General features: G+C 49.0%; 1 protein-coding gene across 1 annotated transcript; it reads right to left on the reverse strand.

Moving 5' to 3' along the window:
- Positions 1–9598: 9598 nt before the first annotated feature.
- MYOD1 (myogenic differentiation 1) lies at positions 9599–12174 on the reverse strand. The gene is made up of 3 exons (XM_008005258.3): positions 11333–12174; positions 10762–10840; positions 9599–10477 (listed from the first exon to the last, which is right to left on the reverse strand). The coding sequence occupies exons 1-3, from the start codon at positions 11960–11962 to the stop codon at positions 10227–10229; spliced, it is 960 nt and encodes a 319-aa protein (XP_008003449.1). The 5' UTR covers positions 11963–12174; the 3' UTR covers positions 9599–10226.
- Between the last annotated feature and the right edge of the window lie 14681 nt (positions 12175–26855).

Consider the following 26855-nt stretch of genomic DNA (forward strand, 5'->3'; position numbering starts at 1 on the left):
TGTTGGGAGTGGACTGAAAAAAATGGTGAAGGGAGTTCTGAAGCCAAGTTTGGCCTATGTTTTCCCACCTGGCACGTGCAGGCCTTAGATCTGGTCCTGCTAAGCTCTGGAACTGGCCCAAGTCCAGCCCCTAGGCTTTTGTCCAGGTTGGCACATCCTCCATGCTACTCTCCCCGCCCCAGAGCCTCAGCTCTCCTAGTGGGCTGGGGTGCCATCTTGTGGCCATGGCTGGAAATTAACCTAAGCTGGGTATTGACCAGAAGGCTTCAAGGGTAGTAGCCCTGCTCTGATGGTAAGCGGTGGGGGTGGCAGGCATCCCCTCCCCAGACCATACCACCTCCCTCCAATGGTCAGGGAAGATTGAAACCAGAGATGCCATAGTGGGAAATCGGTGACCCTGGCTACAGATCTGTAACTTGAGCAGTGACCCTGGTAACCTGGGCTGGACTGCAGCGAGGTATACAGCTGTTCCTTCTTGGAAATTTTGGGGCAGGGGCTCCAAGATGCCTTAGGCCATGGGAAGTCCAGAAAGGGGCCAAGGTGAAGAATACTCTTGGAAGGTGTTTAGACCAGGGTTTCTCAACTTCTGCACTGTTGACATCTTGGACCAGATGTAATCCTTTGCCAGGGTTGGGGTGGGGTGCTGTACTGTGCATTGCAGGATATTTAGCAGGCCTCTGTCCACTAGGTGTCGGTAGAAGCCTCCTTCCCAGCCTCGATCACCAAAAAAGTCTACAAACACTGCCAAATGTCCCCTGGGAGGTAAAATCTCTTCCGGTCCAGAGAACTGCTGATGTAGACAGACTTGGTTACAAATCCCATTTTTGCTGCTTACTAGTTGCGTCGACTAGTCCCATTCCCTCTCTAGGCTTCTATTTCCTCATTATCCATAAGGGGACCAATATTTGATGAGGATTAAATGACATGGTACCTCATTTCCTCTTCTTCCCTTTTCTCCCTTCCTTCGGGCTCCCTAGCCCAACTCTCATCCCTCTGTGACCAGCCCTCACACTCCCTCTCCCTCATGGACTCCTACCATCCTTCAGCAATGCCCCTTAGGGTGTCAGTGTGGCCCTGGGTGCAGAGCATCAGCCCCCCTCGCCCCTGGGCCTGGATGCCTCTCCCTGCAGGCTGTGGGAGGGAGGCTGGGAAGGGTGAGATGAGATAATGGCTGTGGTGAACATGGTCAGGCATGCATATGGGTAGGGAGGCTGTGTGGGTGCAGGCCCTCCTGCAAGCATGTTCACAGCAGGACTGTGCAGAGGACACTGAGTTCTCCTCCCAGAAGCAGCTGGAGACTCGTGACTACCCTAAAGGTCTTCCCTCTGTGGCTCCTCTGATAGGGAGAGCCTGGCAAGTTCTCCTGTGCGTATACCTGTGGATATGTCAACTTGCAGGTGAGCATGGTCAGTATGCAGAGGTGGGTCCAGGGTATGTAGGGCCTGAAGCCTGGAAGTTTTGGGGGTGATTCTTTTAAAAAAGAAAGCAAAAAAGAATACAAAGTTGGGTACAAAAGTGAATATTTATTTAGACTTAGAAAAGGATTCAAGACCAAATATAAATTTTTAAAAAACTGACATGTACTACAAATATTAAAAAATACAGGGCCAGGCGCGGTGGCTCATGCCTGTAATCCCAGCACTTTGGGAGGCCGAGGCGGGCAGATCACAAGGTCAGGAGATTGAGACCATCCTGGCTAACACGGTGAAACCCCGTCTCTACTAAAAAAACAAAAAAATTAGCTGGGCGTGGTGGCAGGCACCTGTAGTCCCAGCTACTCAGGAGGCTGAGACAGGAGAATGGCATGAACCTGAGAGGCGGAGCTTGCAGTGAGCCAAGATCGTGCCACTACACTCCAGCCTGGGCAACAAAGCGAGACTCCATCTCAAAAAAAAAAAAAAAATACAGAAAAAAGCTTCATATTTTTATTAACTGCACGACACACCTATATAATGATTTAAAATAAGTTACAATTATTTGGAAGCATTCAGTTTGCCAACAAAACAGTTGCAACTTTTTTTGCAATTACAATATAATATTTAGTTAATGCAACATTTATTTTACATGAGCTGCATCAAATATGACTGGAAATTTAAAAAATCATCACCTTCCCTCCAATATAACTATTTTTTTCTGTGTACTAACAAGACCCTGCTTTAAATTTCTATGCCAATTTATAGGTCCCAGATGGTACCAGGCACAGTTAGTAGCTACTGAAATCACCTCCTGCACAGGACTACTTAAAGATACATTATGAAATGCAAGGGGCCCAGAAAACTCACAACAATATTGAAGAAGGAGAATAAAGCTGGAGGACTCACACTTCCCAACTTCAAAACTAACTACCACACTACAATAATCAAGACTGTGTGGTATTGGCATAAAGACAGATAGATAGATCAATGGAATAGAACTGAGAGTACAGAAATAAACTCATACATTTATGGTCAATTAATTTTTGACAAGAGTGCCAAGACAATTCAATGGAGAAAGAATCATCATTTCAATAAATGATGCTGAAACAACTGGATATTCATATGCAAAAGAATGAATTTGGATCCCATCCTCACACCATATGAAAAATTAAAAATGGATGAAATTCCTCAATGTTATGACCAAAATCATAAAACTCTTAGAGTCATAAAACTCTTGAAGTAAGTAATGGTTTCTTAGATATGATGTCAAAAACACAAACAAAAAAATAAAAAAAGGGAACAGTAGATAACTTGGATCTCATCAAAATAGAATAAACTTTTGTGCTTCAAAGGAAGTGAAAAGAATTCACAGAATGGGAAATATAATTGCAAATCCTATATCTGATAAGAGTCTGATATCTAGATTATATAAGGAACTCTCATAACTCAATGTATTAGTCCGTTCTCACACTGCTGTGAAGAAATACCCAAGACTCGGTAATTTATAAAAGAAAGATTTAATTGACTCACAGTTCTGCATTGCTGGGGAGGCCTTGGGAAACTTACAATCATGGCAGAAGGCAGGTACCTTCTTCACAGGGTGGCAGCATGTAGTGAGTGCAAGCAGGGGAAACATCAGACACTTATAAAACCATCAGATCTCATTGAGAACTCACTATCATGAGAACAGCATGGGGGAAACCACTCCCAATGATCCAATTACCTCCACCTGGTCCTGCAGTTGACACATGGGGATTATGGGGATTACAATTTTAGGTGAGATCTTGATGGGGACACAGAGCCAAACCGTATCACTCAACAGCAAAAAGACAACCTAAGTTCAAAATGGGCAAAGAATTTGAATGGACATTTCTGCAAATAAGATACACAAATACTCAATATGCACATGAAAACATGCTCGACATGTAATTAGAGAAATGCAACTCAAAACCCACTTCACACCCACTAGGCTACTTCTAATAAAAAAGATAACAGAATGTTGTCAAAGATGTGGAGAAATTGGAACTCCTATATGTTGCTGATGGGAATATAAAATGGTGCAGCTGCTTTGGGAAAAAGTTTGACAGTTCCTCAAAAATTTAAACATGGAGTTGTGATACAGTTAGCAATTCTGCTTTTAGATACATACGCAAGAAAATTGAAAGCATACATTTACACAGACACTTGTACTTGAATGTTCATAGCAGCATTATTCCTAATAGCTAAGAAGTAGAAATAACCCATGTGACCATCAACTGATGAATGAATTTAAAAAGTGTGATATATCCATATAATACACTATTATTCAGCATAAAAAGGAATGAAGTATGCTACATGCTGTAAGATAGATGAACTGGCCGGGTGCAGTGGCTCATACCTGTAATCCCAGCACTTTGGGAGGCTGAGGTGGGTGGATCACCTGAGGTCAGGAGTTTAAGACCAGCCTGGCCAACATGATGAAACCCCATCTCTACTAAAAATACAAAAATTAGCTGAGCGTGGTGGTGGGTGCCTGTAATCCCAGTTACTTGGGAGGCTGAGGCAGAAGAATCTCTTGAACCCAGGAGGTGAAGGTTGCAGTGAGCTGAGATCGTGCCACTGCACTCCAGCAGTGGCTCACACCTGTAATCCTAGCACTTTGGGAGGCAGAGGTGGGCAGGAGGGAAAACTCTGTCTCAAAAAATAAAAAAAAAGGTAGATTAAGCTTGAAAACATAATGTTGATGTTAAGTGTTGAGGTCTAGTTACAGTGGCATATTATGAATTTTATACATGATTCCATTCATCTGAAATATCCCAAATAGGCAAATCCATAGAGACAGAAAGTAGGTTAGTGGTTGCCAGGGGCAGGCAGGAAGAAGGGGATAGTGAAGAGTGATGGCTAATGCATATGGGTTTCTTTTGGGGGTGAACATGCTTTGAGATTAGATAGTGGTGATGGTTGCACAGCCTTGTGCATATAGTACAAACCATTGAACTATGCATTTTAAAAGGATGAATTTTGTGGTTGTGAATTATATCTTAATTTAAAAAATTGGAAAAGTAAAAGAAAGAAGGACCAGTTAACCAGGAGGCTATAATTGAGTTGCCTGTGCTGAGAATAAGCTTCTCAGTTTGTTGTGGTCCCAGTTCCCTTATCTGTAAGAGATCTACTTCATAATCTCTTCTTTCTTTGAAATGCTTTAAGCAAATTATGAAATAATTTCAAAACTGAGACCTACCTTTTACATTTACTAATTTACTCCAGAGTAAATGTCAAAGTCCAGGTGGATTAAGTCCCATTCCCAAGATCTTAGAGCTGGTCAATGACACAGCCAGGCCTAGATCCCAGGGAATTATGTAGCCATTGACTTATCATGGGACTCACTTCCCCCTGTTGCTGGGAAAGTTCCACATGAATTAAAACCCACTGTCACATGTTCTCTGAAAAAAATAAGTTATTAACTGCACAAAAGTGACCCTGTGCAATGTAAAAACAAATATTGCACAGCCTCTCATCGAATGTTTTTAAATAGGAGTGACTTGTGTGCAGTGCGGGTGTTTCAAATGCCTTATAGATGAGAGGAAAAAAAAAAAAAAACAAAAACGGAGCTAGGACCAACTTGTTTTTCATCATTATCACATCATCATCTTTGCCTTTATCTTCCTCCTCGTCTCCTCATTCCATCTACCTTCCACCTCTTGCTCCTTTTTCTTGCTTTTTCAGTCTTGCCTACCTCTTTCCACCCGCATCCGGCTGCACATTCTTTGATTGCTTCTTCATGTGACAATGGTTTTATAATATCATTTTCTATACAGAGAATAAAGAGATTATTCAGTCTTTCCTTCAACATGGTTGATCAAAACTTGTTTTGTACCATTGATAATTTAAGGAAATTTCTTTCAGGCTCACAAGTCTATTGGAAATGTCATGTACATTTTTAGAATTGATGTCAAATTTGAGGAAACCTCAATCAAGTTTCTTTCATCTGTGGGCTGTAAAAACTTAAGGCATTTTGAGTTTTCTTGTGTGGTGACTAATTTTAAATATTCTTTAATTAACAAGTTTCATTAAAAATTGTGTTGATGATGTTGAGGTCTTGTTATAGTGGCATATTATGAATTTTATGCTATCTTTCTGGATGCCAGTAGTTTGTAACAGATCAGCAAAAAATTTAAATATTTTCCCAATGTGTTCATGTAATTTACCATTATTCACTGGTGGAATTATTAAACCATGCAAGAGTCTTTTCCATATATCTATTAGAAAATTCTCTTCTTCTTTTAATAAACCACTTTTTGGTATGATCTAGATAAATTTTGTGGTTCTAATTGTCTTCTCAATGTCAGAATCATTTAACTTTATATCATTGTTCATCATTATTGCTTAGTTTTATATTTCATTTATTTAAAATATATTACACTAAACCCAAATGAAATTTATACCTTTAGATACGACTGATCCCAACATCCCCATAAATGCTACCCAACACAAGGGTCAGAATAGAAAGAGACAATGGTCATAACCAATTGTTAAAAGTGATTTACTTGGGCAAATTTAAAAAGTAGCTAGACCATATAGATATATTTCTAGGGTTTCCCCCAGGACCTTAGAAGGGGCTCATATGAGAGAGGGGAACTGAAGCTTAAACTTTATTGTCTTCACAGTCTATCAGCCTCTGGTGCTGTGCTCTGGGTACACATGTGCTTTTGTATGAGCACATATGTGTAGAGACGTGTACATATGTCTCTGTGGAGAGCATGGCCCTGGTGCTTCCTCAGATCCAAAGCAGGTAAAATGGCTCCATGAGCAAAGGATGTTCCATCTACACTGCAAGTGAAGTCAGGCTCAGCCAGTTGTCCTCCCTTGAGGGGACTGAGGTAAGGGACAGGCTAGGAGGGGACCTCAAACCCTATCCTCGGTGGTGTGACCCAATCTCCAGCTGCTCCCTTCCTGCCTGACTTTTCTCACTTCCTCTCTTCTGACATCCTCTGCAGAAGACACAGAGCAAGGGAGCCAAGAGTACAGTCTCTGGAGCCCTCTGCCTGGGTTCAAATCCTGGCTCATGACCTAAGCTGGTCTAATTGGACTTCTTCCCTGGGAATTTTCTTTTCTTTTTTTCCCCCAAGATGGAGTCTTGCTCTGTTGCCCAGAGCTGGAGTGCAATGGTGTGATCTCAGCTCACTGCAACCTCCACCTCCCGGGTTCAAGCAGTTCTCCTGCCTCAGCCTTCCAAGTAGCTGGGATTACAGGCGTGCATCACCATACCTGGCTAGTTTTTATATTTTTAGTAGAGACGGGATTTTACCAAGTTGGCCAGGCTGGTCTCGAACTCCTGACCTCGTGATCTACCTGCTTCAGCCTCCCAAAGTGCTGGGACTACAGGCGTGAGCCACTGTGCCAAGCCTGGGAATTTTCTAACTGGGTTTAATGGTAAGATCCATGGTAACCCATGAGTTTCTGGAGAAAACCAATATGGACTAGGAGAGAGTGAAGCCAAGCAGAGACACGAAGTGGGCAGCCTAGAAGTGTGAGAGGAGCTCTAGCTCCCAAAGTCCATAGATGCTGTGGTGCTTATAGCTCTACCTCCAGATATGAGCTACCCCATGAGCTTCCAACACACCCTTTTGTGGGGTTTAGGCTAGTTTGAATGAGGTTTCTGTCCTGAAGTATTCTACACTAGATGTGTTGCCATACCTGCTTCTTCTCCTGAGGTCCCTATCTGTGTAATGGCACCACCACTTACTCAGAAGCAAACCATGGCCTCACGTCTGAAGCAAACCAGAGCCTGGAGTCATCCAAGGCTCCTCCTTCCTCTTCACTTTCTAGGGCCTCCACACACAAGGCGCTGTGAAGTTGCGCAGGTTGTCACTACACAAGTGTACCCAGCTGAGGAGGTGAGTAGGGGCTGAAGTCCAGCCAGCTCTCTACCTGCCTAGTCATGATCCCTGGTGCAGGGCAATGTCCCAGGAGAGAAGGGGTACTTTCTTCTAATTATACACGGACCCCTTCTAGGATCCTGGGACCCTCTTCATGTATAGAATTGCTTCCCTTGGTGCAGAAATTCTGCCTCCTCTGTCGACCTGCTTGCTTTCTCACTCGGCATTACCACCTCTGCTTACACCTGTTGCCTTTCCTTATGTGTTTCTCATCATTTATAACATGTATTTATTCACTTGGTTCTTCCCAGTGGATTTTAAGCTGTATGAAGGTAGAGACTGTGCCTTCAATGTTCTCTGCTGTACCCTGAACACCAACACATTATTTGGCCCAGGCCAGTTCAGGATATGTCATACCTCCTGTAAGCAACTCCAGTGACTTCCTGAAAAATCTCCCTGTCTCAAGTCGTGTTCTCTCCTACCTATTCTGCCAGCCCAAACTGGCCTTTTTAAAATGCAGAATTATTTGTATCCTTCCCCTGTTTAGATTCCTGCATGGCTCCCTACTGCCCTCAAGATGAAGTCCAGATGAGGTCCATTGTGGTCCTGCCTCTGCCATTCCATCTTCCTCTGGCCCCTCCCCATGAGCATCTGCAGTTCCACAAAGGCAGTTTTCTTTCTCTCACCCCTGGACCTTTGCACCTGCTGTTTCCTCAGCTTGTAGCCCCCTTCGTTGGCTCCTCTTTCATGACCAACTCCTTCAAGATTCTCATTAAAGTTTACCTGTTTGTCTATCTCTCCCCCAGACTAGTTAGGAAACCTTCCCCTTTGCTTCTATGGCGTTCCCCTGCTACGTGCACCTCCAGTACAGCACTTAATTCATCAGGATATAACCAGCTGCTAAAAGGGTCCCATCCTTCCCAAATGTTTGTGTGCTTCCCAAGGGTGGGAGCTGCATCCAACGGTCTCTGTTTTCACCCAGCACAAGACCTGGCATCTGTGGAATCAGTGAATTCATGAATGGACCCCAGGGGGTCTCAAAAGAGTATAAAGAATTCCAAGGGACATGTGAGGAAGTGGCCAGAAGACAAGTGGAGGATCGTTAGTAACAGAACAGCTCTGGGCAGCTCCCTAGGGACCCTGTGTTGGGGAGAGCAGAGAATGGATCCTCAGGTGATGAGGATATTCCTTCTGGCATCACATCTTGCGTGCCTTCCTGAGGGCCCCCTACTTGGTGAACAAAGCCCTTGAAAGTGGGCCTGTAGGGTTTTCAGGAAGAGCATCTGTGGGTGGGATGTAGGAGGTCCTGAGGTCCTGATGGCACACGTGTGTTGGGAGTGGGGAGGTGGTATGTGAATGGGGAAGAACCCTTGCCAGATCATCCCTCAGGGGCCTTAGACCCAAGGGAAAGCACAGGTACCTGTGCGTGTGTGTGCACGCGTGCCTTGTGAGTGCATTGTCTACTCTTGTTTCTTAAGAGAGAGCTCAAATGACAACTCCTCCAGAAAGCCGTCCCCAACACCCAGGCTAAATAAATGCCCCCTCCTCTGCTCTCAGAGAGTTATAGCCTGATGAAGAGTACCTGTGCCACCTGTGATGATGCTGGCCCACATGCTGCTGTGCTCACAGGATCCGGGCTCCTGTCGTCCTATGGAATCTGATAGAGTAGGGGTGCTCTAGGTGCTGGGTAGATGTGTCTGCGCCTGTCTGGCCTTCTATGTTGCCTCTTTGCATTTACACCTATTACTAATGGCCTGTAAGTGCCAGAGAGCTTACAGCACATCTGTACACTCATTTAGCTTTTCCTCAAATGCTGTGGGCACCCTATCACATCTTCTATACCCACGAGGCCCCCAAGTGATGCCTGGGCCACAACCTTCCTGTGGTTCTTCTGGTTATCACACCTGGGTTCACTCACTGTATATGGAAGGGATGATTCTTAGCCTTGAATGAACTTCAGAATCACCTGGAGAGCTTTTGAAAAAAATACCAGTACCTGACCCTGGGTAACTGGGGCAGAAACATTAAATCAGAATCTCTGGGGGGGGGGGGGGGGGGGGAAGCTCAGACATGGGTTTAAAAAATACTCATATCAACCTGTGTACCCTTCCATAAGAGCCACAGAAGTGTGTGGTGGTGAGGTAGTCAAGGTCAGAGGAACTTCCCCACGTATTAGAAATTTGCACCCCTCCTTCCTTCCCCAGGCAGCAGGCTTCCTCCTTGCAATCCGCCTGCCGCCTACAGGGGTCGCTGAGGGACAGCTGGCCCAGTTTGCGGATTTTCCTCCGGATCCCAATCCCATGCCCAGGGAAAGCTGGAGCCACCGCGGTATAAATTAGCGCCTTTATTTTGAACACCTGAGCGAGCGCCCGCGGCTCGCCTGCCTGCGGTATAAACGTACAAATTCCCTGTAGCACCACACACCATGCCTCAGAGATAAATACAGCCCCAGGGGCTCCTGCTCTGGCAAAGCAACTCTTATTTACAGGAATAGATTACAAAAGTATTATAAAAAGTGGTCCTGAACCGGGGAACGGGATGGGAGTGGGTTACGGTTACACCTGCTACATTTGGGACAGGAGTGCACCTGGGCCTCACGCCCCCCAAATTACCGGTGCATCCCGGTGCAGGGCTTAGGTCTGGGAGGGTTTCACCCCCATGGGGGAGGGCGCGAGAAAGCTGAACTTGGCCCCTCAAGGTTCAGCTCTGGCCCACCGAGGAACACGGAGCGGCCATCGCAATGGATCTCCGGGAAGGGTGCTGCGTGGAAAAAACCGCGCTGAGTCCTTGCCCTGGGTGGCAGGAGGCGGAAACTTCAGTTCTCCCGCCTCTCCCACCTCAAGAGGGGTCGCTTTTAAAGCGCTGTTGGGAGGGGGGCATTTAAGTTCAAACTTTTGGGCGCGAGGGGCCCTAGGGGCACCATCCCTCGGGCGGGTGGGCGGCCACCCGCCCCTCAGAGCACCTGGTAGATCGGGTTGGGGTTCGCACCCGCAGGGCACTGCGGGGCGGCGTCCGGGGACTGGGTGGGGTCGCCGCTCTCTCCCTCGCTGGGGGCGGCAGCCTCTTGCCCGCCCGGAGGCGACTCCGGAGGCACGTCGGCCAGCAGGAGCGCGGGCGCCGCAGGGCTTTCGGTGGAGATGCGCTCCACGATGCTGGACAGGCAGTCTAGGCTCGACACCGCCGCACTCTTCCCGGGCCTGGGTTCTGCGCGGGGAGGGCTCGGTTAGTAAGCAGGGGTGCGGCCCCGACAAGCCTCCCACCCCTGGGTCCAGTACTTTGAGACAGATTGGAAACTGAGGACTTGTCAGAGTCCGGGACAATCGAAAGGAGAAGGAGCTACTTGCTTAGTATTTTGTCGCCTGCACCACCTCCCGGGACATAGGCGTGTGTGAGTTGGGGTGGGGGCGTCCTAGATAGAGAGAGGCCAGGACAGCTCCATGAAGGCCATGGGGAGGAGGAGCGAGCAGGGCGAAGCCCGGAATACCTACCGCTGGGCGCCTCGCTGTAGTAGGCGCCTTCGTAGCAGTTTCGCCGCCGGGCGCCGCTGGGAGGGCCGCTGTAGTCCATCTGCAAACAGCAAGGGCGACTGAGTCAGGCCCGCGGGACGGCGCGGGGCCCGAACACCAATCCCTGTAGCCGCCCCCTCCCTAACTCTAGCCTCAGCCTCGAGTTCCGGGCCCAGACCTGTCCTGGTTGGGGGTGATTACGGGTGGGTAGGAGATGAGGTCTGCAACATGCAGGGCCAAACCAAGGGCGGACAGTCACCAAGGGGCGCAAATTTACATTTTGGAAGTAGGGAAAAGTACAGAAAAAGATCTTCACGTCCGCGCTGCAGTGTTCTAATCGCGTTCCCCAACGGGGTGGCTCGAACGCTTGCCTGCACGCTTTCAAAACAATTAGGCTACCCCAGTGACAGCTCCCCAGGACACGGGGGTCCTCTCTCTTGGAAAGGATCCTGTACTAAACCTCCCGCAAGGCCAGCTCCCCGCCCTTGGAAGCACATTCCAGATACCCGGAGCGCCGCCCTAACTTCCTCACTGCCTGGGGTCCCGGCCTTACCATGCCGTCGGAGCAGTTGGAGCGCGGGCTGGACGCGTCGGACTCGCCACTGTAGTGCTCGCCGCCGCGGCCTGGGGGCAGCGGGCCCGGCGCATAGAAGGCGGCGGCGGCGCCAGGGGGCGCGGCGTCCTGGTCGCGCAGCAAAGCCTGCAGGCCCTCGATATAGCGGATGGCGTTGCGCAGGATCTCCACCTTGGGCAACCGCTGGTTCGGGTTGCTAGACGTGCAGCGCTTCAGCGTCTCAAAGGCCTCATTTACTTTGCTCAGGCGGCGCCGCTCGCGCATGGTGGCGGCCTTGCGGCGGTCGGCGTTGGTGGTCTTGCGCTTGCACGCCTTGCAGGCCCACAGTAGGCAGCGGCCCGCCTGGTGGTGCCCGCTGGGCGCGCGCACATGCTCGTCCTCACGCGCGCCCGGGGCAGGGTGCACCGCCGCGGGGAAGTGCGAGTGCTCTTCGGGTTTCAGGAGCGCGCCCACGTGCATCAGGCGCGGGTCCAGGTCTTCGAAGAAGCGCAGGTCCGGGGAGTCGAAACACGGGTCGTCATAGAAGTCGTCCGTTGTGGCAAAGGAGCAGAGAGAGCCGTCCGGGCCCGTCAGGTCTACGTCGCGGAGCGGTGGCGACAGTAGCTCCATATCCTGGCGGTGGCGCGGCACAGTCCTGGCTTTGCCCAACCCAAGCGGCAGAGAGTGGCCGGAATTTTCTGCCGCTCGGGAGCCCCGGCTGTTGATAGTAAAGTGCTGGAAGTCTGAATGACCACCCACTGTCTCCCACCCCTCCCTGTCCTGTCCCGCCTGATTTGTGGTTAAGGAAAACGGCGGCAGCGCCCTAGGGCTTCCTCACCCCTAGCTTCGCGCCAGGCGCCCTGGGCTATTTATCAGTGGTAGCCTAAACGCCCCGGAGCCCAGGCGGGCAGCTAGGGGCGGGGGAGCCCGAGGCCAATAGGAACACAGCGGGGCGGGGCTTGGGGAGTCCCCTGGGTGGCCGCAGGGGCCCGCAGAGTGGCCAGCCAGCCCGCCCCTCCACACTGGCGCGCGCTCTCGGTGCCCTACCGGGCAGGGAGGGAGGGAGCGACCGGTAGCCTTAGGCGGCTGCACTTGGCTCTCCGGCACGCCCTTTCCAAACCTCTCCAACACCCGACTGCTGTGTCCGCGGGAAACGCTGGCTGTGCGCGCTCACCTCTGAGCTGACTTTTAATACTCCTCCACCCCTGATTTGTGGGGAACCCATGGGTAGAGCAGCTGTAGAAATCAGGTCTTGAGTTATTTGGAGAGAGGCAAGGGATTGGGGGCATAGAGCTGAGAGAGTGAGACCGTGAAAGAGGGACCGAAAGAGGTTGAGAGACACGCAGAAAGCAGAAAGCTTAGAGTGTCGAGGCAAAGAAACGCACGAGGGCAACAACAGGCAGAGAAACCCCGATAGTTGAAGTGGGACAGCCCGAGACAAACGGGTCGTAGAGGCTGTGATATTCCGCCAGTCCCCGACCTGGGAGTTGCTCAGGAGGTCGTGCGCCCAGTCCTTCTTCCCTAGACGCTTAGAAACTCCGCCATGGTTGTACAGGAATCGGAGATTGCTGCTAAAGCTTCGCGCCAATCTCTCCAAACTCGGATCCTGCCCAAGTGAGGAATCCCGTCCATCTAAATCTGCACGTTTCCACAGCAGGGTTGTGCAGTGCCATGCCTGGGGTCTAGGCTGAGCTGCCTCTTCAGCTGGGAAGAAAACCCTTCTCCTCCGGTCTTGGCTCTGCCTCACCCGCGGTGCTGAGTCAAGGAAAGTGCATTTGGCCAAGGTCGCAAACTTCAGGACCTGGCCTGAGAATCTCACCTCATCTCACCTGAAGTCTCTGAGAGTGCAATTTGCAGACCATTTGAATCCAGACTCCAGAGTGTCCCAACTGTGTGATTTTGTGGAAGTCCTGTCTCCTTCCTTAGCCTCAGTTTCCAGTTATAGATTTGGGAATGACAGTAATTTCTTGGAGTAACTGTGGTGGAGATGAGAGTCTGAAGAGACCAAGGATGTGGAAGCCCTCAGGCAGTGATGTAGGGTTATTCGAGCAAGGGGCTTTCAGAGTTGGATGCTATGTCCTGCAGGCTTACAACTCGTCCGTGGCACCATGCCCTGACAGAGTCCCACGTAGTCTCCGGGCCTCAGCTGTGTCTCTTTCCTGCAGCCTCACTGGAAAGGCTGGAAACAGGAGGAGGCAACCACCCCATGGAATGTGGGAACTCTGGCTCCCATACAAGCCTCAGCATACCGGCCACCCCTATGGGGGCCTCTTAACCTCTTCCTGAATATGCAGTTCACACAGTCCTCTCAGCACTCTGGCCAGGAATCTCCGTTGGCCATACATCCCTGCCTGAATCTCCCCTCCTGGAAACCAGAAATTTAAGCAGGAGTGATCTTTGTGCCTTTCCCACTAACTTCTGGAAGGCATCCTAGCTGGCGGTTCTGGGCCCTAAGAAGTCCTCCCTTCCCACAAAACCCGGAGGGCTCTTTTGGGGTCCTACCTCCTTCACTTCTCTGCTGCTGGTAGTGGTGCTGAAGGTCTCCCTTCATGAAGTACTCACCTCGCTTTACTCCATAGGACCACCTGTATTTGTTCATTCAGTAAAGTCTACGTCATGGAGCAGCAGTGATGGTAACTCTAAATCCTGGCAAGGGCAGCAAAGTCCTGGCCTCACCCCACCCAAGCCGCAGGGGGTCACCCAGAAATCCACATATTGTTAGGTATCCATTATATGCCAGTTACCAGTCCAAGTGTGGGGCTAGAGCAACGAACAAAACTAAGACTCTGGCACTTACATTGTCAATGTAAGCAGGGTGACAGACAATGAACAAATAACAAGGAAGTATGTGATGCCAGGAGGTTAGAAGCTTATGAAGAAAAAGCAAGGCAGGGGGACACAGTGACGAAGATTATGGAGTGATCAGAGAAGGCCTCTCTGCTACATTTTAGCAGAGACCTGAATGAAGAGAATTGGAAGCAGATACCTGGAGATATGTAGGGCCAGATAGAGGGATAAGCGTGTGCAAAGTTCCTGAGGCAGGACTCTGTTTGGCAGATTCAAAGTATGGCAAGGAGGCTCATATGTCTGCAGCAGGGTGAGTAAAAGGGATAGTGGGAAATGGGGTGAGAGAGAGAGAAAAGGGATTATATTCTGAGATGGAAAGCCACTGGAGGGCTTGAGCAGAGGAGAATATCACCATCTGATTTACATTGTAACAGGAGCATGCTGGTTACTGGAGGGAAAGGGCAGAAGGAGGGAGACCAATTAGGAGGCTATTGCTATAATCCCAGTGAGTGGAGCTGGTGAAAAGTGAATTCTAGATATATGTTTTCAAGATGGAGCTAACAACATTTATTCATGATTGCATGTGGGCAGTGAGATAAGCAAGGAGCTAAGGATGATTCCTGCAAGAATGGAGTTGGGAAGACTAGGTTTGTGAGTGGTAGATTAAGTGTCCAGGTTTGGGCAAAATTTGAAATGCATATTGGATATCCAGATGGAAGTGTGGATTAGGCAGGGGGATTTTTGAGGCTGGAGGTTCCGAGGAGAGGTCTGGGTATGAGGAAGAGCTGTCCACTCTACCTCTAAGACCTGTCTCAAGTCTGTCCATCCCTAGTGTCACCATCCTGGACTAAGCTGTCACACTGTTGCTCTGGATGACCACAATAACCTGGCTGCCCTCCTCACTTCCTCTCTAGTCTCAATATAATCCATTGGTTACGTAGCAGCCTGAGTAGACCTTTACAGTGTAAATGGGATTATGCCATCCTTCTGCTTCAAATTCCCCAATAGCTTCTTGCATTTAGAGTAAAATCTCATCTCCATGCGCTGGCTTATCAGGCCCTGCATGAGCTAGCCTGAGCCTGTGACTCCTATTACACCTGGAGCCACCATCCTTTTTGATTGCTCTACTCCAGTTAGTCTGACCTCCTTTCTCATCTTCTAACACTCTAAACAGGATCCTGCCTTGGGGCCTTGTCCTTGCTGCTCTAAACTCATAGCATTATGCCCTGGGTTTTCCCCAAGATTGACTGCATTTTATATAATAGATCATCTTGCCTCCTTGGGACATCGCTCTAAGATAACTGCCTCCCATACTCTGGGTCACGCCACCCTGTTCATTTCCTTCCAGGCACTGCCACTCTTTATAGTCTTCTTCATTAGTTTGTTCATGACTGACTTAGCCCCATGAAGGCAAGGACATTTTGTTCACAATGACATTTCCAGAAACCATCACAGTGGCAGTCACACAGTAGGCACCTGATAAATGTCCAATGAATGAATGAGTGGCCTCATGCCCTTTGGATCTCTATGCATATATTTGAACTTCTTGAACTGTGACATCAATGAAGATGGTTGAATTTCTTCAAAACTTGGCAGTCACATACGTGATTAGACATCCATGTTCTATTACACTTGCTCTTCCCAGGAAAGGCTCAGACTCCATATGCCTGGGGCATGTTCTCTTACATTGGGCATTATACATGGCATGCTGCAATATTGTAGTGGTATACTATAGAGAGATTTGGCATCTATGATGTGTCTTCTTATTGTTTTTTCACTATACTCACAATGAGGAATGTAAGTAATTGTTATATTGATGATTTAGAAACAAATACTTCTTCCTACTTGCTCAAGGCTCAGCAGAAAGCCTGGTGCATAGTAGGCACTCAATAAATATTTCTTGGGCAAATGAATGAATGAGTCTACTTAATTGAAGAGTACTCTGAGATTCCCAGGTGAGCTATTCAAACCACTTATCTATGCAAATCTAGATTTTTCCCAAATCTGTATAAGCAAGAAACTACAAAATAAATTGGATGCTGAGACAAGTGATTACAACTTTGCTTTTTGTGCTTTGTGTTTATAAAAACTTCCTCAGGACTGTCATCAAGTTGTCTTTACAATAAATAAGTAAATGTTATATGTTTGAACTTACCAAACACATTTAATATGTTATCACTTGTGGCTTATAAATCTAAACTGCTTTGACAGTTTTAAGCTTGATTTGTAGTTACATCTTCTTCCATAATTAGGAAGTGCTGTTTTAAAGCACACAGACATTCTAGTGGTAAAATGTCATTTTTATATTAGGCTTTCAAGTGGGATTTTTGTTTGCTACTAGGTTTCTGTTGCTCAAAAGAAGATTGGAACTTGACTGAACTCGGTGACCATTTCAGACCTCTCCAGGCCTGGCATCCACACCTGCCTGGAATCACCCTTCTGGTTCTGTATCCTCTTTGGAGAGGGGTTTGTCAACACCATCATCTCATCCCTGCTGCCCACAGAGCAGGGAGAAGTATGTCCAACCTCGAACATGTTGTCCTTTTAGTACCAGTGCTGGGTTGGGGGCAGAGGGAAAAAGGATACCAAGTTTGGAAGCTGAAAAAATTCAAACTCTTATACTGCAGAGTCTAGTCAACGGTGCCCTTTGTCCACAGGTGCTGGACTTGTTCTGTGAGGGGCCACTAGCAATGGGCTGAGGGATTTTGAGGGGGTCCCCTGGCAGCCCCTTCACCCCTCAACGCAGGCCTGACCAGAATGATAGGCTCTGTGCCTGGGGGCAAGTGCACACCTCACCCTGGGTTTGGCTTCTGCTGTCTTCATGATGAGGGCCTCCTTTGGTGGGCAGTGGGGAGGGAGTGCTGCCTGGGCTGCCCCTTCTCCCTCTGCCCTTTCCAGTCCTCCCCACTCAGCTCCCTTAGCTGGCCTGCCCAGGGGCTATAAATGGAGAGCTGGCTTCTGGAAAGGAATGTGGGCCTGGCTGGGCCCCCACAGTGTTGTGCCCTCAGGGAGCGGCCATGGGGCTCCCGGCCGCCTTTATATATATAGCCTCTGGAAACCCAATCCAGCCTGCACCTGCCCCAGTCTTCATGCACCCTGCCCCTGCCCAGGCTGGGCCTGTGGCTCTGCACTTGGGCTGACACAGGCTGCGTATCTGACCGGGGGGTGGGGGCGCCAAAGGGCTAGAAGGTAAAAGCAAGAGTGGGCCTGGTGGGGCAGGGCCAGCTCCAGGTCCCCTCTCTGTCCCCAGCCTTTCCCTTCCTGTTCCTGGGTCCACCCTGAGTGCCCCTGCTCCCCTCTGTCCCCTGCCAACCTTGCTCCCTGGGAAAGCCTAAATCTGCCCAGCACATGGGTATAGATCCTTCTCTGGACCCAGTCTGGGTTGGTCAGGAGGGACTGTGATATTGCCAGGATATAGACATGGTCCCAGATTAGGGACAGGGTCCCAGAGATTCCCCACAGATGGCCACATTTCCCGCTTTGGGGGTACTCTCCGGCCTCCCACAGACAAGCAGGGCTTGGGAGTCTGGCAGCTGAGCTGGGAGTTGAAGAACAGGAGTCTGCACTGTGGAGGGAGGGAACAAGAAGACAACCAACAGCATGTGCCCTTCCCTCCCAGTGTGCAGGGTGTGGGGGCAGGGCACAACTCGGGGGGTGGAGATAGTCCCACTCTCCGTTGTCCAGTCTATGATTCATTCACTTATACAACAAACATTTATTCAGGTGCTGGGAATGTGGTGGAGAACGAAACAGACCATGTTCCTTGTCCCTGTGGAACTGACATGCTGGTGGGGCAAGGCAGACAATAAGCAATACACATAATCATAACTAACATATATAAATGTTAGAAGGCGATACACGCAGAAAAATATTACAAGCAGAACAAGATGAGCAGGATTGAGGTGCCAGGGTGAGGCCAGCTGTAGTGTTAAATAGAGTGGTCAGGTTGACAAGGTCACATTTGAGCAAAGAGTGAAAAGAGGCTTGGGAGTTAGCCATGTAGCCATCGGAGGAGAATGCTCCCCGCAGAGAGAACAAAATAATTATTGAGCACCTTCTATGGGACAATCGCCTCTGCTAGGAGCAGAGGAGTCTGTGGGTACAGACAGGCATGGCTCCTGCCCTCCCAGGATGGATGCCTGGTGCTGTGGGGGCTGGGGATGGGGCATGGGGATGGCATGAGATAGAGTTTGGGGATGGGGTTTGATGGGCAATTTGTTACTTCTCCTTCTTTTTTTTTTTTTTTTTTTTAATTGAGACAGAATCTCACTCTGTCACCCAGGCTGGAGTGCTGTGGCACGATCTTGGCTCACTGCAACCTCCACTGCTGGGGTTCAAGAGATTCTCATGCTTCAGCCTCCTGAGTAGCTGGGACGACAGGCACGTGCCACCATGCCTGGCTAATTTTTTTGTATTTTTATTAGAGATGGAGTTTCACCATGTTGGCCAGGCAGGTCTCGAACTCTTGACCTCAGGTGATCCACCCGCTTCAGCCTCCCAAAGTGCTGGGATTATAGGCATGAGCCACCCGCACCTGGCCAATTTGTTACTTCTAATGAAAGAATATCTTACAAACCAAGAGATTCTTGAAGAACTAGGTATAATAGGCTAGAGCTGTTTGTTCCCCTCTTTAAGAGGTTTATTAAAACTCCCTCCAAAACTGACGTAGTCCTTAAATTTAAGAGGGAATTCTCTAGATGTGATTTTTAAATTTAACTATAAATTCATCTAGAACTAAGCTTTAGCCCAATTCAGGATGTGAGGTGAGGGGTGGGCTACTACCCAGGGAAGAGGCTGAAGGGCCCTGGATGTGACCCATGTGAGCGTGGAGTTGTGAGGGGACCCTCCCTGCAGCCTGCCCAGCTCTTTCCCCCACCAGACCCCACATGCCACGTGCACCTCACATTCCATGCAGCCCTCACAATGTCTCTCACTCCGGGTTCTTTCCCGTTCTTTCCTGGGTACTGGGAAGTCAGGTGAGTGAAAATAGCAGGAGCTGAGACTGCCCAGCAGGTAGGGGAAGCTGAGGCCAGGCTTAAGAACCCACTGATGCCTGGGCTTTTGGAAAGACCTGAGGCGTTCATTCATTCATCCAGTCTCTCTCCTTCAAGCTTATTCTTCATGTAATTAAAGCCTTTCCGTGCCTCAGAGGTGAGCCCTGTGGTCTTTGTGGGGCTGGATTCCTGGGGTTGGAAATACACACTCGCTGTTTACTAAACAACACAAATAAAGTGACAATAACTTAATGACTAGAAGTGTTCAAGCAGGCAGGGCTCATGAAGGTGCTAATTATTCTTCCAGCCTAAAGACATTAGGCTCCTGGGGTGAGGAGGTCTATATGAAAGGAGAGTTCACTACCTTCACATTTGAAAGCACCAAAAAAAAAAAAAAAAAAAAAAAAAAAAGAATTCAACTTGCAGCATGAAGGATTTAAGTCAGATGTAAAAACAATATTACCAACCTGTGATATTCCTCAAAGAGCACATTGTCCTTGAGTTCTTTGAGGAAGGCAGCCTCTCAAAGCAGCCTTCTCCTTTATGCACAAAAGGACTTCTGAAAAGCCAGAGGATGTCCCTCTGTCTCCTCTGCCTATGACACTACACGGGAGGTTGTGCCGTGGGTCCAGCATGTGAACCCAGGACAGAGCTGACAGGCACATTTTCTTGGAAGGACAATCTGTCCTCACCTGCATTCTTTCATATGCCTTTGTGGTGTCATAGCTATGTGCACCTGATAAACTGCAGACAAGTCACATACAGTGCTCACCTTACACTGTGCACAACTCTCACAGAATGTACAGTGCACGCTCCCTGCACACCTCTCTGATAATGTACACCTCATGCTCCCTGCACACCTCTGAGAATGCACACCTCACGCTCCCTGCACACCTCTCACAGAATGCACACCTCACGCTCCCTGCACTCCTCTCACAGAATGCACGCCACACACCCCCTGCACGCCTCTCACAGAATGCACGCCACACACCCCCTGCACGCCTCTCACAGAATGCACGCCACACACCCCCTGCACGCCTCTCACAGAATGCACGCCACACACCCCCTGCACGCCTCTCACAGAATGCACGCCTCTCACAGAATGCATGTAACACGCTCCCTCGACGCCTCGTACAGAATACACGCCACACACTCACTGCACGCCTCTCACAGAATGCACGCCACACACCCCCTGCACGCCTCTCACAGAATGCACGCCACACACCCCCTGCACGCCTCTCACAGAATGCATGTAACACGCTCCCTCGACGCCTCGTACAGAATACACGCCACACACTCACTGCATGCCTCTCACAGAATGCACACCATGTGCTCCCTGCACGCCTCTCACAGAATGTACACCACATGCTCCCTGCATGCCTCTCTCATAATGTACATCTTCACATAATGTATACCTCTCACATAATGTACACCTCACAATTCCTGTATGCGTCTCACAGAATGTACAGCTCACACTCCCTGTATGCCTCTCACATAATGTACACCTTATGCTCCACCTACCTCTCTCATAATGTGCATCTTTCACATACTGTACACCTCTCACATACCGTACACCTCTCACATACCGTACACCTCTCACATACTGTACACTTCACATACCATACACCTCTCACATACCGTACACCTCTCACATACCATACACTTCACATACTGTACACCTCTCACATACCGTACACTTCACATACTGTACACCTCTCACATACCGTACACCTCTCACATACTGTACACCTCTCACATACCGTACACCTCTCACATACTGTACACTTCTCACATACCGTACACTTCACATACTGTACACCTCTCACATACCGTACACCTCTCACATACTGTACACCTCTCACATACCGTACACTTCTCACATACCGTACACCTCTCACATACCATACACTTCACATACTGTACACCTCTCACATACCGTACACTTCACATACTGTACACCTCTCACATACCGTACACCTCTCACATACTGTACACCTCTCACATACCGTACACCTCTCACATACTGTACACTTCTCACATACCGTACACTTCACATACTGTACACCTCTCACATACCGTACACCTCTCACATACTGTACACCTCTCACATACCATACACCTCTCACATACCGTACACCTCTCACATACCGTACACTTCTCACATACCGTACGCCTCTCACATACTGTACACTTCACAAACCATACACCTCTCACATACCGTACACCTCTCACATACCATACACATCTCACATACTGTACACCTCTCACATACCGTACACCTCTCACATACTGTACACTTCACATACTGTACACCTCTCACATACCGTACACCTCTCACATACCATACACATCTCACATACTGTACACCTCCCATATACTGTACACCTCTCACATAATGTACAGTTCACTCTCTCTGTACACCTCACATACCACATATATCTCAAGCACTATGTATGTCTGTCACGTGCCATATCTGCCTCACACTCCACGAATATGTTACACACTGGGTACATCTCTTACATTGTGTACATATCCCACTCCTTGTACACCTCACACACACACACATTTCACGCTCCGTGTTACCTCACATACTATGTACAAGTCTCACATGGTTTATACATTACATGCCATGTACACATAATACTCTGGATACACTTGACACTCTATGTAAACTCATATGCCGTGTAAACCTCCAACATCAGTATGTCCCACATATGGGACATTTCCTCTCTCACATCATGTGCATATTACACATATTACATCTCATATACTGTGCGTGCTTCATACTCCATGCACACCTCACACATGTGTATACCTTCCATGCTGTGCACTCCTCATCTACAGAACACACACACTTCACATGCCATGTGCACGCCACAGATGTGTCCCACCTGCCCATATTCCTGCGCATATACCTAAGTCAGGTACATTCACATCTCGGTCCCAGTGTGAATGTTTGTCTCCACCTATGTGCCTAAACATCCCCTGGCCCATCCAGAAAGAAGACACAGAGGGGCATATATGCCATGACATCCATCTCTTCTTTGTATTTTCCAGTTTGAACTTTTCAAGCTGCATCTTCCTACCTCAAGGAGGTCAGACTTCCCTCTAAGGGCTGAGGGAGGAGCAGCTCAGGGCTGAGGGGAGAGCTGGTGATGAGGACCTGGTGATGGGGTGGCACATATAGCAAGATCCAGAGGGCGGCTGTGGGGACCTGGAGAGGGGGCTAGGCTCTCCACCCCTCTCCTGTTGCCTCCTTTCTGCCTCATCAGCCCACCTGCCAGCCTGGGGGGCACCAAGGGACTGGGATTAAGGCACACACAGCCGTTGGGCTCTGGGACAGACACCAGCTGCAGTCCCCAGCAGCTGCCCCAGCCACATGCCTCTGAGTGGAGACCGGATGCCTTGGAGAAGCCTGATTCCCCTGGCTCCAAAACCTGCTCATCCCTGGCCAATAGCACCCAGGACAGGGGTTTTCTGGCAGAAGAACAGAGGGCAGAGGGTCTCATGACTGATTCCCTGGCCACCTGCAAGTCTGTGGTCTGCCTCCGTCCTACATCCCGTCCTGCCACCTCCGTGAAGCTCTCCTGGATTGCTGCTTTCCCCCTGGCTTGGGAAGGTGATTTATGGCCCATGTGCCTCAACAGGCCTAACCTCCCCCAACCCCTCAAGCATTCCCCAGACACCCACTCTGTTTCTAGGCCCCAGGCTAGGTGCAGCAAGATCTAGGATGATTCAGACAGTGTCCCCAGCCTCAGAGAGCTCTGTCTACTGGGGAAAGAGCAATCCATAAATGAATAATCAAAACACCCTGCAGGAGCACCCAGAGGGACCAATGAACTCTCTTGTGGACACCCGAGAAGAGTTCCCCAAGGAGGAAATATTGCTATCCTTCTTCTTGGTTACTGAAGGATGAGTAGGAGTGCCCAAGAGGGGTGGGGGTGGTGGGCTGCTGTAGGGAAAGGCTTTCCGGGCTTAGAGAACAGCATGGGTGAAGTCCTGGAGGTATGACAACATGTGTTGGGATGTTCCTTAGGTGGCTGACACTGGATCCAGGGTTCCTTGGATCATTTAAGACCTGTTTCTTCAGACCCCCCGAGGTGTGTCATGGCAGGGGTAGAGGACTGCAGTGAGAGGCTAGAGATTACATACAGTGGGGAGAGCCCGGACCAGAGCAAGACGACCAGGGTTTTCACCTCGCTGTGCTGCACCCTGCTGCCTGACCCTCTCTCAGCTCTGTCCCCTCCTGGGTCCCACTTTCTTCACATGTAGGATGGAGGCATTGGATGCCTGACTCCATATACACTCAGGAACGAGGAGGTCTTGCAGAGTCCCTGTTTCTCCCTGTCTTCTCAGCCTCCCTCTTGGGCCTCCCTTCTCTGGGCAGGAGGGCAGCTGCCCATCCTCTGACTCCATCCACGTGGCCCACACAGGGCTGGGTACACCACACAGGCCAGCCCTGGGGTGAAGCAGAAGCTGTGTGAGGCGAGGGCCCAGCATGAGATCAGAAGCCTGTTCCCCAGACTGGAAAGCAGTTAACTTGGGGATCCCCACAAAGGAGCACTGGGGGACCATGAATATCATAGTCTTTTCTTCTCCCAAAGATGGAGCACAACTTGCCTGGGTCCATCTGAATTTGGCCTAGGAGAATATGGTGCTGAGCTTGCCCAACATGGAGAGTGGACCACCAGTGCTGTGGCTATGTTCCTCAGGTATCTCCACTGGACTTAGGAGTCTAATACATCTGGATTCAAATGCTGTGTCTGCTCCTTACTTACCTTGGGTAAGTCACTTCCCCTCTCCATGTCTCATTTTCCCCCAGCTGTCAAATGTGACTGGGTTCTAGCACCTACGTAGGAGGATGTAAGGGTTCAGTTGCCAAGGCATACACAGTGCTTGCATCACGCCTGTCTCAGGGCACACGGTAGGAGCTTGGGAATTATTCTTGCTTTGCTTGATCTCTCTTTGAATGGAAGCTATGGGAATGGAAGTTATGGGCAAGCAGTGGGTGGGGTGGGGATGAGGATGTTGGGAGCCTGTCCTGGTTATTCTGAACTCTGGACCTCTTGGAACTGGGGGTCATGGTGGGGTTGGGGGCAGCTGGAAGTGTGGGTGATGATGCAGCCTGTGAAGTGTTGCCTGCAGCAGCAGGCGTCACTGTCTCCACCATGCACACGGGCAGCCTGCCAGCCACCCCCAAACAAAGCCTGGCCAAAGGGGAGCAGAGCAGGCTGATGACAGATGCAGAGAGGCTGGTGCAGGCAGGGCCAGGACCAGGGGTTGGGGGAGGCCCGAGGATGCAGTTCTTTGCTAAGGCATGCCCAGAGAAGGCTGAGGTCCAGCAGAGTTCACATTTCAGCAGCTAGTGTCCCCGCCCTGCCCCAACACCAGTGGCATTTATCCTCGTTGCATGGTGTTGGAACCTGAGGCCCAGAGAGGGTAAGCCACTTGCCTAGGGTTCACATATGCTTAGATATGGAGGTTCTGGGACAGAAACACTTATCTCTTGCTTCTACATATCTGGTTAACTCTGAATCCCAGATCTTGGAAATAGGGAATAAGCTTCTTCAGGCCCCTTTATGCCCAGGAATCTCTGAAGGAACAAGGATGAACTTCCGCCACCTCATGCCTTTGAAGCAGGGACATCCCCACCAATGGTGGACAAAGGCAGGCACAGGACCCCAGGGGCTGGCACTGATTTGGTTTCTCCATGATCAAGTGGTGGCTGTTTCTGCCCTGACCTCTGACCTCTGGCCCATTTGACTCAGGGGTCTTGGATCTCTGTTCCTCCTTAGCTATCATGGGATGGGAGCTCGGAGTGGGCTTGTCCCAGGAACTTGGGAGAGGCAGGGAGGTGGAGAGAACATGGGGAGAAAGAAACATCTGGTCTTGGGGCCTTGCTACTCTCCATCCTTTCAGGCCTTTCCTTGCCTCTTCTTCCATTCCAAGCCAAAGCTTTTCCACTCTTTCTTATGAATAATTTTGAACATAGACAGAAATAGACACAATAATACTATGAACCCCATTACCATTTCCCATAACCATTAGTCCATGTCCAAACCCGACCTGTCAATGCCCTGCCTACTTCTTCCCCTAGTATGATTTTGAAGTGAATTTCAGACATCTCATAATTTCATTTGTATATATTTGATTATGTATGTCTAAAACATAAGGACTTCTTTTTAAAACATAAGCACAATATCATTAGCATACTAGAAAAATTGATAGTAATTCCTTATGCCAGCAAATATCCAGCCAGATTTCCATTTGTCTCATAAAATTTGGTTGTTTGTTTGAATCAGGATCCAAATTGGGTCTGCACTGCAAGACCCAATTGGTTGATCTGTCTTTTTACATATAAGTTTCCCTCCATATCTTTTTTCCCCTTGCAATTTGTTTATTTTTTAAAAACTGGGAAACTGGGTTGTTTGTTCTGCAGTTTGTTATAGTCTGGGATTTTTAGATTGCATCCCTATGGTGTGTTTTAACAGGTTCACCTGTTCTCTGTATTTTCTGTAAATTGTTGGTTGGATAGAGGCTTGGTCAGATGCAGATTTGATTTGTTTGGGTAGGACTGCTCTGTAGGAGATGTTGTGTTCTTCCCTCATGGGCGCATAATGCCTAGGTATTTTCAACCAAGTTTCTAGAGCATCTCCACTCGCTGGCTACTCCTCCTCTTCTCCTGCTTTCACATTCACTTGCTAAAGACAGGGAAGTGGATGAGACATCTATTCATCAAAACGGCTACCAACAACCTTATTATTGCTGGGGGGACATTTCTCCCTCCTTGCCTTATAGGATGCCCTTTAAAGTCACTGATGACTATGTCCTGTTGCTCAAAATGTTCCATTCCTTTAGTTTCCAAGACAACATCCTTTCTGGTTCTGCTTTGACCGTTGACCATTCTTTTGAAGCCTACTTCCCAGTCTTCCCATGTTCCATCTGCCACTGAAGTGATCATGCTCCCTCCAGGTTCTGACCTTTGGCCATACTTCCTTTACTGTCTGTGGACTCATTCATTTCCAAGACATATCCACCACCTGAACACAGACAAATTCATTCACATCCATTTCCCCAGCAACCCTTCACCTGCAAGCCTCAGACTCATGTATCCAACTATCTATTTCACATCTCCACCTGAATATCTCACAAGCTCCTCTAATTCATCATGTCCCCAAATGTGCTCACTGCCTTCCCCTGGAATCCAGCCTGTCCTCAGGAAATTTTTCTCTCTCATTCAATAGCACCACTACCTCCTCTGTCACCCAATGTAAGAACCTAGGCATAATCTCCCACCTCTTCTCCCTTGTACCTTCATTTAATCGGCCACTAAGTCTTACTGATTTCATCTCTTAAATATCTCTTGAAGTCATCTTCATCTCTCTGCTTCAATTACCCTGTTATAGGGTGGCCCCTAACAGCCTTCATCTCCACTATTGTGGCAACCTCACAGCTGGTGTCTCTGCCTTGTCTCTCAGTTTCCTTTAAGTTGGTCCCAACACTACCCCTGGACTGATGACTCTACAATAGAAATCTAGCAGTGTCCCTCTTGCATAAGCCTTTCACAGCTCCCCACTGACTCCAGAATAAAGTCCTAGTGTCCTGGCATAGCGTTCAAGGCCTTTCAGAATGCATCTCTACTTATCTTCTAGCCACATGGCTCAGTGTTCCCTGGGAAGTAATATGGGTTCCTCCAACAGGATGACTTACGTGGCCAAAATTCTGCTCTTGCCATTTCCTTC

The sequence above is a fragment of the Chlorocebus sabaeus genome, chromosome 1 (genome assembly GCF_047675955.1).
Source record: "Chlorocebus sabaeus isolate Y175 chromosome 1, mChlSab1.0.hap1, whole genome shotgun sequence".
NCBI lineage: Eukaryota > Metazoa > Chordata > Mammalia > Primates > Cercopithecidae > Chlorocebus > Chlorocebus sabaeus.